Source organism: Cajanus cajan, chromosome 9 (assembly GCF_000230855.2).
Source record: "Cajanus cajan strain Asha chromosome 9, NIPB_CcT2T_4, whole genome shotgun sequence".
Taxonomy (NCBI): domain Eukaryota; kingdom Viridiplantae; phylum Streptophyta; class Magnoliopsida; order Fabales; family Fabaceae; genus Cajanus; species Cajanus cajan.
The window spans coordinates 13,430,464-13,449,252 of NC_138525.1; the positions used below are offsets into that span (position 1 = coordinate 13,430,464).

Below are 18,789 nucleotides of genomic sequence, written 5' to 3' on the forward strand. Positions count from 1 at the left end.
GTATTATGATATGCGGGGTAGAGGGTGTCACACCAAACACAAATAAAACATACAACATAAGATAGCATACACAAATCTTATTAGAGCAACCCAACACAAAGTCTATTAGAGCAACCCAACACAAAGCCTAAGTCTCACCACCAATATATTCAACATCATGTTAATGACTACTTGCATAATAACCAAAGGAAAACTACCAAGATGACTGTAGACACCCAATTTCGTTCGGGGGGCACACAAACAAGAAAATGGACCTACATCATGAAGGAAAGGAGCTCCCGAAGCAGGCAAACAACAAGAAAGGATGTCAGAAGGCCTAAAGATCAAATAAGGTTGTTTTAGTAGCCCGGAACGGGCTGTTCCAGAATCGGAACGGGCTGTTCCGAACCTCGGAACGGACCGTTCCAACGTGACTAAAACACCTAAAATCTAATACCGGAACGGGCTGTTCCAATACCAGAACGGGCCGTTCCAAACAAGTCAAATTTGGAACGGGCCGTTCTGGAAAGGAAAAATATGTGTTAATTTCTACTCTGGAATGGGCCGATCCGTTTTTAGAACGGGCCGTTCCAGTGTGCGTAATTTGAACATAACGTTCGGATCCGGAACGGGCCGTTCCGAATCCAAAACGGACCGTTCTGGCCCACATCTGATGCCTATAAATTGAAGCCTCGGGCACAGTTCTCCAGGAGGCCAGAGAAATTTCGAATAAGACTCCTTTGAGCACGAAAATTCTCGATCTCTCTCCCTTTTATTATATTTCTTGAGATTTGTGTCGCATCTCTATATTCTCTCTCTCTCCTATTGTATTTTTTGAGTGTTGTGAGGCAATTGTAGTGCGAAAGGTTGCCAGAAAGCACCTCAAATCTCCCTATTTTGAAGATCCAATAGAGCTCATTCAAGAGGTATTTCAGTTAATTTCTTTCTCTCTTTTTTATTTCTTATCTATAATAATTATTGTTATAATAAAAATAATCATGTAGACATTTTAGGGTTAGTTATATTATTTAAATTTCAAGTATGTAAATAGTTATTAATAAAGGGGATTTAATATTTAATTTATTATTTCTTATCACATTAACTTCATCATAGGGTACCGATTGAGGGCGTTGTAGGGGTGCTTAAAACCTTCCTTACACGTAACCGACTCCCGAACCCAATTCTGGTTATCAAGGCCATTATTGAATTTTTAAAAAAACCTTTTCTTTTTCCAATGTTTTGAGTAAAACATTGGTGGCGACTCCATGAACTCATTTTCAAAAACCATTGATTAAGGATTAGTCTGGTGTCCGGACATTCCTTAATTGATGAGATTTTCAAAACGATGTCTAAACCATTAGTCGCGAGATCGAAAATTTTCGGGTTGCGACAATGACTCACGATGCAGGAATGTGAACTAAATAACCAAACACAAACAAGACATACAACATAAGGTAGCATACACAACATATAATATCATTATCACATTTGGTTCATTCATAGCATAATAAATAATAACAACTAACATTATAATGCCTTATGCAATGGAAATGCACTACATATTACTATACATATGATGTCTGTAAAAATATTATATATCACACTTGTGCATTACCATTAACAATACACATAGAATAGTCTAGGAGTACATGCCAAATCACACTCTTGTGCACTATCATTAAGAGAACATACTATTAGGATTTGGTTGAAAATAGCTAAGCCTAAATAATATTAAAATATGTATAATATGGAAGATTTTTTTTTAAAGAAAATCACATAGGAATAAAAAAAAAACAACTCTATATTTATTTTATAAAAAAATCATTCTTTTATTTTGTCAAAAAATATTGTTATAAAAATTTTCTTAACTTTTTTCTCCTTCGAAGAAACATGGGTGTGAGTTCAAATGACCTAATTTCACCTTTCTTGTTTGATAGACAATCTTCTTTAAGAAAATTCCGTGATGAAGTTAGTTGAGTAATTATAATTGGATAAAATTGTCTTTGATTTATATCTCTTCAGTAATCCTAAAGTGGATCTCTAATGAGAGTCCTAATACACCATTGATACCTAGAATAAAAAAAAAAAAAATTCAACGAGTTTGGACATTGCACAAAAATAAAAATTTAGAAAAATATTTGCTCTTTACTCCGCTTTATTTGTTGTTTTCTTATATTACTTTAAGAAGTTTAATTCTAAAAAAAATATTTTCTTTTTGAATTTCAATTAATTCCAATATATTTAAAAACACTTCCAAAATTTTACTTTTATAATGTAAAAATTAGTCTTTAATTATCATCTTACAAGTATTACGTGAACTATGTTTATGAAAAAAAATAAATTCTAAAAATGGTTTGTCAATATTTTTCAATGTGTTATATCACAAATTATTAATAAAATACAAATATATAACACATACATACAAGGGGTCCAATTTAGAAAAATGCCTAAAACAGTGTCTGGGAACGGCCCTGGAACGGCCTGTACTGCTTGCAGAATGGCCCGTACTGCTTGCAGAACAGCCCGTATCGCAAGCAGTATAGGCCGTTCTACTTGCAGAACGGGCCGTCATAGGGCCGTTCCAGGGCCGTTCCAGACTCAAAGTTCGCCCAAAACCAACGAAATAAGACGCATGAAACGAAAATGTTACCTCAATGTTGTATTCGTCCTAGAAAATGAGAAGCTCCACACTTCAGATGAGAGTCCCAGAGAGTAAAGAGGAAGAATATATGATAGTGAAGCAAAATAGTAGAGAATGGAGCACTAGGAGCAGAGATAGTGTAATTAATTCTCTGATACTACTTTTAAAATCGGCTGTTCAATAACCGATTTTAAAAGTGATATTTTTAAAACTGATTCTAAAAGTAGACTTTTAAAATCGGCTGTTCATGAGCCGATTTTAAAAGTCTCACTTTTAAAATCGGCTGTTCAAGAGCTGATTTTAAAAGTAGCGTCAGAGACTTTTAAAATCGGTCATAATGTAGCCGATTTTAAAAGTAATGCCATTATTTACAAAATTATCACCGCATTACTTTTAAAATCGGCTACCAGATGACCGATTTTAAAACTCCGATTTTAAAAGCCATTTTTGTACTAGTGTATTGTGAAATTAAATTTTAGCATTTAATATATTAGAAAATTAAAGATTAAATTGTAAGTTTTTATTCAATCAATGATTTTGGTCTTATATCCTCCAATTTTATAAAAATTATAATTTTAGTTTAACTATTAATCATTAATATCATAATATTGACTAAATATAATATCAAATAAATTATTTAATAATTAATATTTGATGATATTTAGATTAATTACACTAGTATATATTTTTATTCTTGTAAAAGTAATAAAAAAATAAACCGAAAATTTAATAATAAATAGAAACTTCGAATTACATTAACATTACAATTATAATAATTAATAAATAACTATTTAAAAGAATTTTCTCTGTCCAAACGCGAAACTACAAAAACCCTCTTGAATCTTAACCATCTTACCTTGTGCTCTGTTCTCGAATCGTGTTCTAAAAGAAATCGAGATTGCACTATTGTTTTGGTTCCTACATGCTCGCTCTTGGAACCTCAACAACACCTTTTGCTTTCTCTTCGTTGGGTCAGTTGCAATTACTCTTGGAACCTCATTCTTAATTTTCCGAAACACGCTCAGGAACCAATCAAACTGTATAGCGTCGATGTTTCTTCATTAATGTTTAACCTGAAACAATTATCATTGCGCTTTTTGCTCAGTAATGTACCAATAATTTCTAGGTCTCGTACTCGCACCCCGTGTGTTTGATGAATTAACGTGTTTTTATTTTAGATGTTTAGCATGCTTACAAGCTCGTGAATAGCCCTAAACCCTAACATGACATCATGGAACCCCTCGTTGAAATTAACTGAATTCTATTACGTGATTGTAAGTGTTTAGGTAGAAGTTGAACATGTGGTCAAGATGCTTATTGCCTAATACATATGGTGATGACGCTATTTCAGTTTGTCTGCTTCAATTTATGAGCTTAAATATGGTGCAAAGAAAAATTCTGATCTCATTTTTTGTTAAATAGATCACCAAAGATAACAAGTGTTGTGGAATTGCTATGGACCCGTCTATTGTGAAGCTTCCAGAAGATGACGAGGTTTACTCGGCTCTTCTTTCATCATTTTCTTTCAAGGAAAAAAATCGGCCGTAACTTACTGACTTGGGGTTTGGCTAATCCTACCACTGTGTGTAAATGTTCACAGGATGAAACAATGCATTCAGGGGTGGATTTGGAAGCCTTCCAGGCTGCCCTAAATAGAGATATAGGAGATGTGTCTACTTCTTAGTTTTCTGGTTCAGATTCAGGTATCCATGAATTTTATTCACTATTTTTGTTCAATACTGACCTCTCCCTTATTCTGATAATATTTGATTTCTATGCTGTTACTATCTCTTATTCTATTGCTTCTGAAGCCCATGTTTGAGTTTGTTGGTTATACATTAAAAAATGAAAAAATAAAAAAAAACTTTATTTGTGGTCGTGATATTGGAACTCTCAACTCTGAAGTATTTGTTTGTTGATGAAAAATTAATTAACTATGCCCCAAGTTGATATCTCCTTTTATCCTTTGTGTTTCTTTGATTGGAATTTGACCTGTAGTAGTTACAAAGGTCCAAGAAATATTTTACTATTCAATATATGCACTAAATGAATTTTTATTTCAATATCAAATTATCATGATGTACTACAACAAAGTATCTGTGTGGTTACATTTCTGTTGCTTTTGTGGACTGTTAATTTTTCTTGCCAATTGATTGATTATATTCAGAAACGAAATTCACTCTCTGTTACTGAAACTAAAGGACTTCACAAACACAAGGTGAATCTGAAACATAGTTCTCAATCAGGAAAAGGAAAATGGAGCTAGAGTTTAGACTATAAATGACTTCATAGAGGGAATATAGTGTATAGATTTTTCCCAAACTTGAAAAGAAAAATAGAGCTGTAGGCTAGTTGAGGTGCTTACTTGGCTACCCCCTTTGGCCTCCCTACCAATGCATTGCTCAATTTCTTAATATACCTCTTCTCCCCATTCTCTCCCTTGCTTTTTATCACTTTACCACATAAGCTTATCAAATATGCATTCTGTCCTTTTCTCTTATTCTCCTCATTGTCAGAGCTTAAATTCCTTATTACCAGTTACCACTGCTTCTCCAGATCTGAAGCTCTAATACCAATTGATAGGAGACCAAGTGCTGGATTACAGAGAACAGGAATAATTCCCCAATTACACTGGTAGAATCTTAAAGGAGGATATCACTGGTCATACGAGAGACCTGAAACCTCCTCCAAATTCTCACTGAATAATAGCTCACCTCTCTCATTCCTCCCTGTTCCCTTTTATCCCACACATCCTCTAAGTTCACCTCATTGCCCCATGCGTGCTTCCTTATAAGCATGTCATGTGTTTGTAGTAGCCTAAATAAATCCCTATTCTGTCCTTTCTCATGATTCTCTTGTGGTCAAATTAAAACTACCTAGTTTTATATGCATATCATACATGCACGTGACTTTTAAGACAAGCATATCATCATCACTGCTAACATATGCAATGAACATAATCATAAGACATATAGCATCTATATGAACGTCGATAAAGCCACATTAAGAATATCAGCATCTAAGTCTGCTTTGAAATCTATATATATCTAGCTATGTATCCAGAAAATTTGTATCTAGCATGTATGCTATGCATATAAAACTAGGTAGTTTATTGATGATAAACCAGGTTGCTTGAAGCTAGGTGGGATGAAGGAAAAATAAGGGGGTGCATGTAAAAATTGAAAAAAAAAAGGAAAAATGATTGGAAAAAAGTACTAAATTAAATATTATGGATGTAAAATTAAAAAATTTAAAACAAAAAATTAAAAATATTTTAAAATTTTAATTATTTTTTTTTTGAAAGAGGAGGTGTATATATCATGAACCAACTTGCAATTGAACTAAAATAAATTCCCGCTATTTGAGAGGGACGCAGAAGAATAAGCATATTTGTGAATGGAAAACCAAAGGCAGTGATAGACTTCAACCGAAACCTCCTATTACTAAGGTATATAGGAGGCGCCACAAAAGGGAAAATAATGATAATAGTTAGCCGAACAGAATTGAGTTATCTGTTTTATCATTATTGGTTGTCTATTTTAAATAATTTATCTATTTTTTAGGTTTATCTTTTAATAGTTTGTTTTGATTAGTTATCTATTTTCAGTTATGAGATTTATTTTAAATAGAGGATATTGTACCTCTATTGGAGGAGGGAATTGGGAAGAATTAGGTTTTGGGGTAGCTGGCTATTGGTGTCCAGTTGTAATTCGTCTCAAGAAGCAATATTACGATTAATAAAGTTCCGGCATTCTATTTTTATTAAATCTGAATTTCATATTCGGTTGGTACCAGTTCTATCACTGGTATCAGAGCACCGATCTGGTGCCCTGAAAAACCCACGATTCTAAAAGCTGCGCATGGTAACCACACGAGGGATGGAGCGAAGCATGGAAGAATGGGCTCAAGAGAGGGAAGAGATGAGGACTAGAATGGAACTGAATGAAGCCAGGACCAAGAAAAACGAGGAACTCCTCATGGCAATTGCTGCCAAATTAGGAGTGCAGCCAGGCGAAACAGACAACCACATAACCAGTGGGGATCACAACAACTCCAGAGATAGGGGCAACGAACTATGGCGCAAATTGGAAATTCCAATTTTTGCGGGCGAAGATGCTTTTGGCTGGACCCAGAAATTGGAGCGCTACTTTAACCTAAAAGGTGTCACAGACGAGGAAAGAATGCAAGCAACCATGGTTGCATTGGAGGGAAGAGCCTTGAGTTGGTTCCAGTGGTGGGAAAGATGCAACCCAACACCTACTTGGGAAGGATTCAAATTGGCAGTTATCAGGCGCTTCCAACCATCCATGATTCAAAATCCTTTTGAATTGTTGTTGTCTCTCAAGCAAACAGGGACGGTGGAGGAGTTTGTAGAGGAGTTTGAGAAATACGTGGGGGCCTTGAGGGAAATTAACCAAGATTTTGCGAAGGGAATTTTTTTGAATGGATTAAAAGAAGAAATTCAAGTGGAAGTGAGATTATATGAACTCACTACCCTTTCAGCAGTTATCCAGAAAGCCATCATGGTAGAACAAAAAAATTTAGTGTTGAGCAAGAAGTCAATTAATAATTACACCAGATCGAATGGATTTTTTCGGAGTAACCCTTCAAGTAAGGTTGTTACGATTGATTCCAAAGCCTTAATTGGAAAGAAAATAGAGGATTCTTCAACAGGGAATACCATGGGCAGTATTGGAGGCAAGACGACAGGAGAAGGGTCTCGTAACAGGGGAAGAGAATTTAAATACTTAACAGGAGCAGAAATGAGAGAGAAACACGAGAAAGGGTTATGTTTCCGTTGCGACGAACCATACCATCGTGAGCATCGCTGCAAGAATAAACAGTTTCGTATGATCGTGATGTGTGAGGATGAGGAAAACGAGGAGGAGGAAGAAGACTTAACTATGCCTGAAAGTTTTAAGTCACTACAATTATCCCTTTTCTCCATGACTGGATTCACGACAGCTAAATCATGGAAAGTAGGGGGAGATTTGCAAACTCAGTCAATCATTATTCTTATCGATTGTGGAGCTTCTCACAATTTTATTTCCACAGAATTGGTGGAGAGGTTACAGTTATCAGTAGAAGACACTCCTTCTTACGTGGTGGAAGTGGGGGATGGACACAAGGTTAGATGTCGAGGAAAGTGCAAGGGCCTGCTGATTCATATGCAGAATTTAGACATTATTCAAGATTTTTATTTGTTCAACCTAAAAGGAGTGGATGTTGTTTTGGGACTAGATTGGTTAGCCAGTCTAGGGGAGATAAAGGCTGACTTTGGGAGGCTGGAACTCACATTGAAGAGGGGGAACATTATGCACAAGATTACTGGAGATCCTGCTCTAATCAAGGAAGAGATGAACTTCAGTGCTATTATGCGAGTTTTGAAGGATGAAGGAGAGGGTCTACTTATTCATTATGGAAAGGAACTAGAAATTCCAACAACCGAGCTTAATACCCCTGCTGCAGTTTCAAGATTGTTAGAAGACTTTGGGGAGTTATTTGAAGACCCTACCCACCTTCCTCCTAATCGTAGACATGATCACGCAATACATCTTAAGGAGGGGGCTGAAATTCCCAATCTCAGGCCATACAAATATCCTCATTATCAAAAATCTGAGATTGAAAAGTTAGTTTCAGAGATGTTAGAGGCGGGATTAATAAGGCCAAGTATCAGCCCTTATTCCAGTCCCATCATTTTAGTTAGGAAGAAAGATGGAGGGTGGAGATTTTGTGTGGATTATCGAGCCTTGAACAAAATTACCATACCCAATAAATTTCCTATCCCTATCATTGAGGAGTTACTGGATGAATTAGGTGGAGCTACTATTTTTACTAAGTTGGATCTCAAATCTGGATATCATCAAATTCGAATGAAAAAGGAGGACGTTGAGAAAACAGCCTTTAGAACTCATGAAGGGCACTATGAATTTTTAGTGATGCCTTTTGGTCTCACAAATGCTCCGTCAACCTTTCAAGCCCTCATGAATGAGATGCTTAAACCCTTCCTCAGAAAATTTGCTCTAGTATTCTTTGATGATATATTAGTATACAGTGAGACTTTATCACAACATCTTTCACATTTACACCAAGTTCTTGAGGTGTTGCAGGCTAACCTTTTGAAAGTTAACAAGAAGAAATGCACTTTTGGGCAGACTAAACTGGAATATTTGGGGCATATTGTGTCGGGAGGAGGTGTAGCAGCTGACCAAAAAAAGGTGGAAGCTATGTGTACTTGGCCTAAACCTAAGGATATTAAAAGCCTTAGGGGATTCCTTGGGTTAACGGGGTATTATAGAAGATTTGTCAAGGACTACGGGAAATTGGCAAAACCCTTAACTAACCTTCTTAAAAAGGATAAATTTCATTGGAATGAAGAGGCCGAATTAGCTTTTCAAGACCTTAAGAAAGCCATGACCGAACTGCCTTCTTTGGTTGTACTTGATTTTTCCAAGGAATTTGTAGTAGAAACGGATGCTTCAAGTAAGGGTTTAGGAGCTGTACTGATGCAAGGAGGAAAACCAATAGCCTTTTGGAGCCAAGGGTTATCCGAAAGAGCACAACTAAAGTCAGTTTATGAGAGGGAGTTAATGGCACTAGTGCAAGCAGTACAGAAATGGCGCCATTATTTGTTGGGCAGACATTTTATTATTAGAACTGATCAAAGAAGCCTGAAATTCCTTACTAATCAAAGATTATTTAGTGAAGAACAATTCAAGTGGGCTGTCAAGTTGATCGGAATGGACTTTGAAATTCAATATAAACCAGGAAGGGAAAATTCGGTGGCTGATGCATTATCCAGGAAAGCAATGTACGCTGCTTTATCCCTCCTAGCATCACGAGAAGTGGATAAATGGGACAATGAGGTACAACAAGATCCTAAACTACAACTCATTATTCAAGATTTAATGGTTGATCCTCGTTCACATGCAGATTATACCTTAATCAGGGGCAGATTACATTATCGTGGGAAATTAGTTTTACCCAAAACTAACCCCAGAATTCCCACTATTATAGCAGAGTGCCATGACACCCCTTCAGGCGGCCATTCCGGTTTCTTTCGCACATATAAACGAGTGGCTAGCTTCTTATTTTGGGAAGGTATGAGAGGAGACATTAAGAAGTATGTGCAACAATGTGATATTTGTCAACGGAATAAATATGACACTCTAGCTCCAGGGGGACTGTTACAGCCCTTGCCTATTCCTGCTCAAGTCTGGAGTGATATTTCCATGGATTTTATTGGAGGACTGCCAAGGACAAAAGGGAAAGATACTATCTTTGTTGTGGTAGATCGTTTAACTAAATATGTTCATTTTTGCTCTTTGGGCCATCCTTTCTCTGCTCAAGAAGTAGCTGCTGTTTTTGTTAAGGAGGTAGTCCGTTTACATGGTTTTCCTTCTTCAATTGTATCAGATAGAGACCAGCTCTTTCTGAGTCACTTTTGGAAGGAAATTTTCCGATTGGCAGGAACTAAGCTTAAATTTAGTACCGCTTATCATCCTCAAACAGATGGCCAAACAGAGGTTGTTAACCGCTGCCTTGAAACTTACCTACGTTGCTTCTCTAGTACGAAACCGAAACAATGGCCAGATTGGTTGCCCTGGGCTGAATTTTGGTTCAATACCAATTATCATATTTCTGCCAAGATGACTCCTTTTCAGGCACTATATGGTATAGAACCTCCTTTGTTGATTAAGGCTGGAACCATCCCCTCTAAAGTTGAAGCAGTGAATCAACTTAATGAGCAACGCGATCAAATGTTACAGGAACTGAAGCAGAATTTACTTAAAGCTCAAGATCAAATGCGTTCTTATGTTAACAAACATCGGCGATTGGTGGAGTTTGAGGTTGGGGATTGGGTTTATTTGAAACTGCAACCTTACCGTCTTCGTTCATTGGCTAAGAGGCCCAATGAGAAATTAGCTTCTCGTTTTTATGGTCCTTTCCAAATTATTAGTAAAGTGGGTGCGGTTGCTTACAAATTAGAGTTACCAGCTCATTCTAAAATTCATCCAGTTTTTCATGTGTCTTTGCTGAAGAAGGCACTCCAACCGCAGCAACAACCTCAATCATTGCCTCCTATGCTAAATGAAGATCATGAGTTGGAAGTGCAACCTGAGGAAATTGTCGAGTGTCGTGAATCACACACCGGGCAGGTGGAGGTATTAGTGAAATGGCAACAACTTCCTTCGTGCAACAATACTTGGGAATTAGCTGCAGATATTCAAGATACTTTTCCTCACTTTCCCCTTGAGGACAAGGTGGTTCTTTTAGGGGGGGGTATTGATAGACTTCAACCGAAACCTCCTATTACTAAGGTATATAGGAGGCGCCACAAAAGGGAAAATAATGATAATAGTTAGCCGAACAGAATTGAGTTATCTGTTTTATCATTATTGGTTGTCTATTTTAAATAATTTATCTATTTTTTAGGTTTATCTTTTAATAGTTTGTTTTGATTAGTTATCTATTTTCAGTTATGAGATTTATTTTAAATAGAGGATATTGTACCTCTATTGGAGGAGGGAATTGGGAAGAATTAGGTTTTGGGGTAGCTGGCTATTGGTGTCCAGTTGTAATTCGTCTCAAGAAGCAATATTACGATTAATAAAGTTCCGGCATTCTATTTTTATTAAATCTGAATTTCATATTCGGTTGGTACCAGTTCTATCAGGCAGCAGTAGTAATGGAAGCTAACCAAAGACGCAGAAAGCCTCTTTCCGATTGCACCAACACTTCTTCTTCCCTCAAACCTCACAAAACCAACCCTACTTCTTCTTCTTCTTCCGCACTCAATAAACCTAAAACCATCTCTTCTACCACCACCAATCTCGATACTGTCACAAATCCTACCTCTCCTTCACCGCCTACTCCTTCCACAACACCTCTCCACGGTAATTTAATCACTCATCCGTAGATAATGTCTCTAATTATGTTTGAACTTTCTCTATTGTGCTTAAACATTGCGATTCCTGTTTTTTTTTTTGTTTGGGTTTAGGGACTGTTGATGTTGAAGCTTCTGGGCCTATTTCAGTAGTCTACAGCCGAAGGACTTGTTCCAGAAAACGAAGGAGGGATAAAGGGAAGGCAGTGGCTGTTCCTGAAAGTAGGACACCCGATTTCAAGCTCTCCGATACTCGGTAATTGGTTACTACCACTCTTCGGGTGAAAGGACCTCTCTAAAGTATTCTAACAAACTTACTCTAAAACTTATTTTCTATTTCTTATTTTAATAAAAGACTCAAAATATTTTTCATTGACCTTCCAATAGATGTAGAATTGTAACAAGCTTTCCTGAATAGATTCCTGATTCAGAGTTACCCTTTTTTGTTCACCTATGTAATCTGTCCTGATTTGTCATTGCATTGCTTGAAATTTTCCGGTTGTTTTTTTTTTTCTTTGTTGGTATCTTTGCTACAGTTGGATAGATTCATTATATCTCTATTCTTGAATTGATAAAGGGAACTGGGTTTGATATTTTTCTTTTTATTGTCTCTTTCTAGGATGTTTTATCATGTACTTATTGTTGTGTATGATTTTGTAATGAAAAAACAGTGAAAAAAATGATGAGTTTGAAGGTGTGAACCTACCCAAAGCCAAGGCATTGACAGTTCCTCGTACAAAGGTATGTTAATTTACTATTGAATTTCCAAGTTTCTGTGATTTTATTAGGAAACTCAAACCCCTTTGGCTCTAGTTATATTGAATCAATTATTCAACAAAACTTGATTTATTAGGAAACTCAAACCCCTCTGGCTCTAGTTATATTGCAATGAGCATTTTCCAAGGATTATTTATTTACTGTTTAAGATGAGTATTCCTGCTTTTTTGGTGAGTATGTCAATCTCCATGGCATGATTGATCTCAAGTCTTTTGTCTAATCATCATCAAACAGTTTTATGCCAACCTCTCTTGATGTCTTATCTTATGAAACTACACAGTCAATTGTAGAAAAAGGAAGAACTGTAAAATTTACTCACATGAGTCACATCTAAAATATAATGGGTGTTTTCACTATTTGTAGGATTTGAATTTGTGTGAAGGGTGAGCTTTATGCAATGGTAAGATTGCCACCTGGTCACATGTTGTATAGGATAAAATCTATCCATTCATTAAGATATAGTGGGAGTCTTGTTCTCTGGACCACCTTTTTTTATTGCATTTGGAATAGTTTAAAAGTGTGTACAATGGAAGTTGATCAAAATTCAATCTCAGATAGTTATTGTGATTCCTAACTATTTAGATTTCCTTTGTCATTACAAATTACTCACTGTCCTATTAAAATCATTGAAATAGTTGTCGGGTTGATGATAGGATGAGCCTTACAAGACCCAAAAGAAGGGAATTAAATCAAGTGGGCTAATAGGATGATATTCTAATATTGTATATAGTTTATATTTTTATACTAAATGATGACACTTGTTGGGTCATCCTTATAGTTATTGAGTAATAAATAATGTAACTTTGGAGGAGGAATGAAAATATTTCAGTTTATCTTTATCTTCTCTATAGTTTTTTAGCTCTTTAATGGTAGAAATATAAGAATAGTGATAGAGTAGTATTTTGTTACCTATCATTTGTGCTTTCAGTGAGAGATTTCTACCATTAAAGAGCCAAAAAACTATAGAGAAGATTAAAATAAGGATGTCCTTACAAATGGCATTATCTAGTATTTAGGGAATTAAAAATATAAACTATATATAATATTAGAATATCATCCTATTAACCTACTTGATTTTCCAGTACTTTCTATCTTCATGCACTTCTGTTTTCCCCCTACACGACATTTTCTTTTGGCAGGAGAAATGTGCTAATCTTTCTTATAGACCATAGATTGTGCATATTTCTTTTTTTTCAGTTACATATCCAATCATGTTAAAATAGTTATTTTGCCAGTGTCTGATGCATATCTGCTACATTTTCAGAAACAGTGTGCTTTGTCATCTGAAAAAGATATGTTCAAGGATCCTCAGGTGCAAGATTTTATTGAAAAACAGAAAGCATACTTTAAAGAGATTGACGAATTTGAACTGCTAGTGGAGGCTAAATCTGATGATGACTCTGATGAGTTGGATTAAGCGTAGAGAAGTAAAAAAAACTATATATAGCAGTTTGAAACATTTTTGTCTTGGAAGGTTGTATAGTTGTGATATAGTATTTTCACGTTGAAGTAACTACCTCGGTGTCATCTCTTTTGACCAAATGTATGTATGTAAGTTCTTAATAATCTTTTGTAATAGTCTAGTGGGAACAATCAAAGTTTAAACCGTTTAGTCTAACACATTAATTGTCCTTGGAAATTCTTTCTTATTTCTCTTGTAAATTTCTTTTAGTAGTGTGGTAGTATTCTTATATTTAATGAATATTTGGTTTTAATGTCTTGCTTCGTTTTAATTTGATGATTCTTTAAAAACCTTACCGGGCAAATGCAAAGAGATACAATTTTTCTGGATACATAGCTAGATATATATAGATTTCAAAGCAGACTTAGATGCTGATATTCTTAATGTGGCTTTATCGACGTTCATATAGATGCTATATGTCTTATGATTATGTTCATTGCATATGTTAGCAGTGATGATGATATGCTTGTCTTAAAAGTCACGTGCATGTATGTTATGTTACCAATTATACTCTTGCATCTCACCTAGATTTTAATTAATTTACTCGTGATAACAATTATGCATTTATTATGAAGTAAACATGAAAGAGGGTATAATAGAAAACATAAAAATCATTTTATACAAAATAAAAAAAAATATTATAATAAATAGAAAATATTATTAAAATATAAAAAAAAATTAAATAAATATACATAGATATCTCTAAACATCTGCACATATCTAAAAAAATATATGAATATCTATTTAATGGATATCCACACAAATATGAGAACAAGTATAAGATGGATATTTATCCACAAGACGGGTAGCGAAAGACTACTATCTATACATGTCTCGTTTTGTCCTATTTACATCTCTAATTGCAATACATTCTTTAATACATGTTTCCTCTTACTTAATGATGATGTGTTTGGTAAAGAGAAAAGAAATAGGTAAAAAATAGAGGGAAGAGAAATAAAGAAGAGAGAAGTAAGTTAGTTAAAATAGGTAAAAAGAAAAAAAAGTGAAAATATGTAAGAAATAAAGTATTTATTAAAAAGAGAAGATAGAAATAAATGAATAAAAATAAATAAAATAGAGTAAAAAAGAAAAAAATAGAAAACAAATATTTAAAAAAATGAGTTTTTATTAATTTTTTATTTTAATCAATTAAATAAAAATAATATAACTAAATAAATAATCTTTTTAAATAAAATAAATAATCAATTAAAAGTGAGTAGATATCTAAAGTAATTATTTAGATTAAAAACTAATGAAAATAATAATTTTAAATTAATTAAATAAATTTAAAGTATATAAACATATTCAAATATAATATAAAAAGTTTTACAATCAAATAAAAAGAATTTGTATTTGAATAGAAGTTTCTTATTTGAATATGTAATATTATGGGTCTTAGAGTGTTGTTGATTTTAATTAATCATATGTTGTTGTGTAGATTAATTTGTGTTGAAAGATCAAGAATTTGAGGATTTCTTTTGAGTTCAGGTAGTATTGAGAGTCTCTTTTGATAGAGGTCTAGTTTGACCCCGTGAAAGGAGGAATATAACGTTTCTATTTTTAATTGAGTTTCATAAGTTTTGTTCATAAAAAATCTAGAGAGAAAAAGTTTTTAGAGATAAGTGCTTTAGTCCATGAGTCTCCTTCTTTGCAAAACCTTCTCTAATGAGGTAATTTTCTTCTCGAAATCTCATCTAAGTTGTTTTGTTTGTAATTTAGGTCATTAGGAACCTTGAATCAAGTTGTTAATTTGTTTGAAGTTTTGTTGTGGATTGTTCAGAGTTCTTTTATTCTCCCCCCTCTTATTTAATTTCACTTCACTTTCGAGGTAAGGAAAATTAGATTCTTGAGTTGCTTGTGTTGAGTAAGAACAATATCTTATCTTACACGTGATTTTGGCTGAGTTTTAGGTGGATTAAGCAAAATTTGTGATTTGCATAAGTGCATAACTTACGTTTGTCATACATGGTTTCAACATGAGGTTCTCTATCTTGCCACACTAAACGTAGGATTGGTGGTGTCAGGTGTGAGAAGAAAGACTTGTCTCAGGTTGAATGGCGCCAAGTGTGGTAAGAATGTGTTGGATTTTTTTATAGGCAAGCGCACCCAAGTCTCTGTAGTATAATTTAAAGGTTGTCGAACCTCAGGGACTTGTGTAATAGGCTATGATTTCTATTATACTAATTGATGCTTATGAATGTAAAATTTGGATAATTACACATATTCAATTTTGATATGGATGATTGATCAACTTAAGTAACCAAACGATAATTTAATTTGTGGAAAAACAAATATGAGAAACAGTTGGGATTTGACTTCATCAATCTCCCTCCTATGTATTCCTATTGATTCTTTCTAAAGATTCCATTACTCATTGCCATTGAGTTCTCTATTTTCATTCAAACCCAATCCCTTGGCATAAGAAATTCTGAGATATTTAACTCAATGAATGATTCCTCACTTCATTCAGTTCAATATCCCGCATTAAGAATCAGAACTTGTTGCAACTATTAATTTCAAGACCATCCCTGGCTCTCAAAACTAATAGGTGATTCGTTCCAAGTCTAGAGTTAGAAAACGTTTCCCAACCAAATTCTAAACTCAAAATCAGAGATAAGTGATCAGTTTATCAAGCATTAAGAACAGAAACAAATCACTGACATAGAGTAATAGATGATATATATATATGAATCAAAGAGGAATACAAAGGAGTTTGACGATTACATCAATCCCAACCCTAGAGCTTAGCTCTCCATAATACAAGAAATCACCCAATAACAAGATGAAAGGTGGAAGAAGAAAGAAATCCTTTGAAGAATTGCGTCCCCACGAGCTCCAAAAGTGTTCTGTTTCTTCCCTCCTCTGTTTTCTCCTTGTACAGCTCAAGAAAATCCTTTTTCTATCTCTTCTGCCCTTATATATGTGATAAAATTAAAACAGAGTGAACAGGAGAGAGACGAATCCGCTCAGCGCCTTGAAACGGCTGAGCGGTTTGAAGACTCCTTCACCATGAAGTAACCCAAAGGGCTGAGCCCCTTGGATCCGTTGAGCGCCTTGGAGATCCTTCACTGCTAAGCATTCAAAAGGGCTGAGCGCCTCAGATCTGCTGAGCGCTTTAGAGGCAGAAAGCACCCCTTTTTCCTGGGTCAAATCCGCTGAGCGGATGGGAGTGGCTGAGCGCCTTGGAGGCAGAGAGCACTCCTTCTCTTCCAGGGGCCAATCCGCTGGGCGCTTTGAAGTGGCTGAGCACCTTCAGTTTGGGAAGCTCTCTGGCCTGATTCCGCTGAGCGCTTTAGAATGGCTGAGCCATTCTTCTCCAGGTTTCAAAACCTACAAAATAAGCACCAAAATGGATCAAAGGCTTCCTATTCCCTGTACTAACATTAATCAAAAGTACCTCTTTGATTCTAAGCATATATAGATCAAAATAATATCAATATGTACACAATTTGTGCTAGATAAGTGTCTCAAGTGAGTATTTAATCAAACAAATTAAACACTTATCAGAATGGTGTCGGGCAAGAGAGCATTTGGAGGTCTTTAACTTGGTGGTGTTGAGCCCCGGGTGGCGCTCAGTGTGGCCAAGCTAAAACTCTTTAACTAGATAAGGTTAAGCGCTAATATGATGACACCGGACATGAGTTAGGCAAAAACTCTCTAAAATGAGGTTGGACATGAAACTTTGCCATGTCAGGTGTGAGGTTCCAAGGGCCTCTATCTTATCCATGCTAGGCACGAGTTGTGTAGCATTGGACGTGGGTGAGACAAGGAGTTCCTTGCTTGGATGGTGTCGAGCACTGGGTATACAGCATCAAGCATTGATTGCTAAATGAAAACTTCTTTAGATGATGAATTTTTTAATATAAATAGAGTAGATTAATCTATTGTGTGTTTTAAGTTGCTTAATGTTGGTTTTTACATATATGTTGATATGATGATAATTAGAGATGATTGATGGTTGAGAATTGAGTTATATGTTGTATTGGTAGTGTAGTTGTGTTGAATATGCTTTAAGCATAATGTTGTTATGTTGCTAAGTTGATGAATGCTGAGAGTGTTTTAGGCATGCAGGCATGGTATCAAAAATTGCGTTGATCAACTTGGGACTAGGAGAGAAGTTGTTTTAAAATTTGTATATCTTATTGTGAGGATATTATGTTGTAATGCTTCGAGAGCTCAATTTGTTTGAAAACCCTTATTAAGAACTTGACCTTGAAGAGGGTAAGTGAGACTCTCTATAGGACCTTAGTTGGTATCGTTTGCGGGCAATGTTGAAGGACACGTGTATAAAGTGACCAATTGAGTGAAATAGGAAGTTAAGAACTTAATTCCTAACCGAGTATCAGAATGACACAGTATTTGGATGGTAGTCAATGGGTTAATCACATAGGAAACTTAGTCAAACTAGCTAATGTCGTGGTAGGCTCATACCCAAACTATTTTACTCTAACAATAGTATTATACTTTTTGATTATGTGATGACATTCAAGAAACCAAATTGTTGTAGCGTCAATTAATATTTAATTTGCTATTGATCTAGCAAGCCCAAAAAATCACTTTGCGTTGTTGGTTCGGTAAGATTAAGTCACTTAAATTGTTTATCCAGTATTGTAAGAAATCTCTTAGTTAAAATTATGATTATGTATGTAACTATTATGTTGTTGTGATGAAAAATTTGAGTTATTGATATAGTGATGTTTTGGTTAATATTGTGCTATAGTAGATTGAGTTGTTCATATTGAGATATATATATATATATATATATATATATATATATATGTATATATATACATATATATATATGTATATATATACATATGTATATATGTATATATATACATATGTATATATGTGTGTGTTGTTTTTTTTTTTTAACTCTAACTTACCCTTGTGTGTTTTCATGTGGTTAGACAATGATAATCATACTTGGTATGACAATAGAATAGAGATGAGATGCTGTTTTGGAGACCATATAATAAATGGTGGGATGATGTCTTTTTTGTGTTATTGTTGTGTACAATACTATATATAAGAATTGTTTGA

General features: G+C 34.9%; 1 protein-coding gene across 3 annotated transcripts; it reads left to right on the top strand.

Annotated features, from left to right (window-relative positions):
• Window positions 1–3,432: 3,432 nt before the first annotated feature.
• Window positions 3,433–14,017, top strand: LOC145951614 (sororin-like protein). 3 transcript variants are annotated; one of them, XM_083062989.1, is made up of 8 exons: window positions 3,445–3,591; window positions 3,907–3,953; window positions 4,043–4,114; window positions 4,221–4,323; window positions 11,289–11,517; window positions 11,622–11,763; window positions 12,179–12,248; window positions 13,549–14,017. In XM_083062989.1, the coding sequence occupies exons 4-8, from the start codon at window positions 4,288–4,290 to the stop codon at window positions 13,699–13,701; spliced, it is 630 nt and encodes a 209-aa protein (XP_082919115.1). In that variant the 5' UTR covers window positions 3,445–3,591; window positions 3,907–3,953; window positions 4,043–4,114; window positions 4,221–4,287; the 3' UTR covers window positions 13,702–14,017. The 3 variants fall into 3 exon arrangements, with proteins under 3 accessions (XP_082919114.1, XP_082919115.1, XP_082919116.1); XM_083062988.1 differs by lacking the exon at window positions 3,907–3,953 and having other exon boundaries at window positions 3,433–3,591; XM_083062990.1 differs by lacking the exons at window positions 3,445–3,591; window positions 3,907–3,953 and adding an exon at window positions 3,601–3,746.
• The last annotated feature ends 4,772 nt before the right edge of the window (window positions 14,018–18,789 follow it).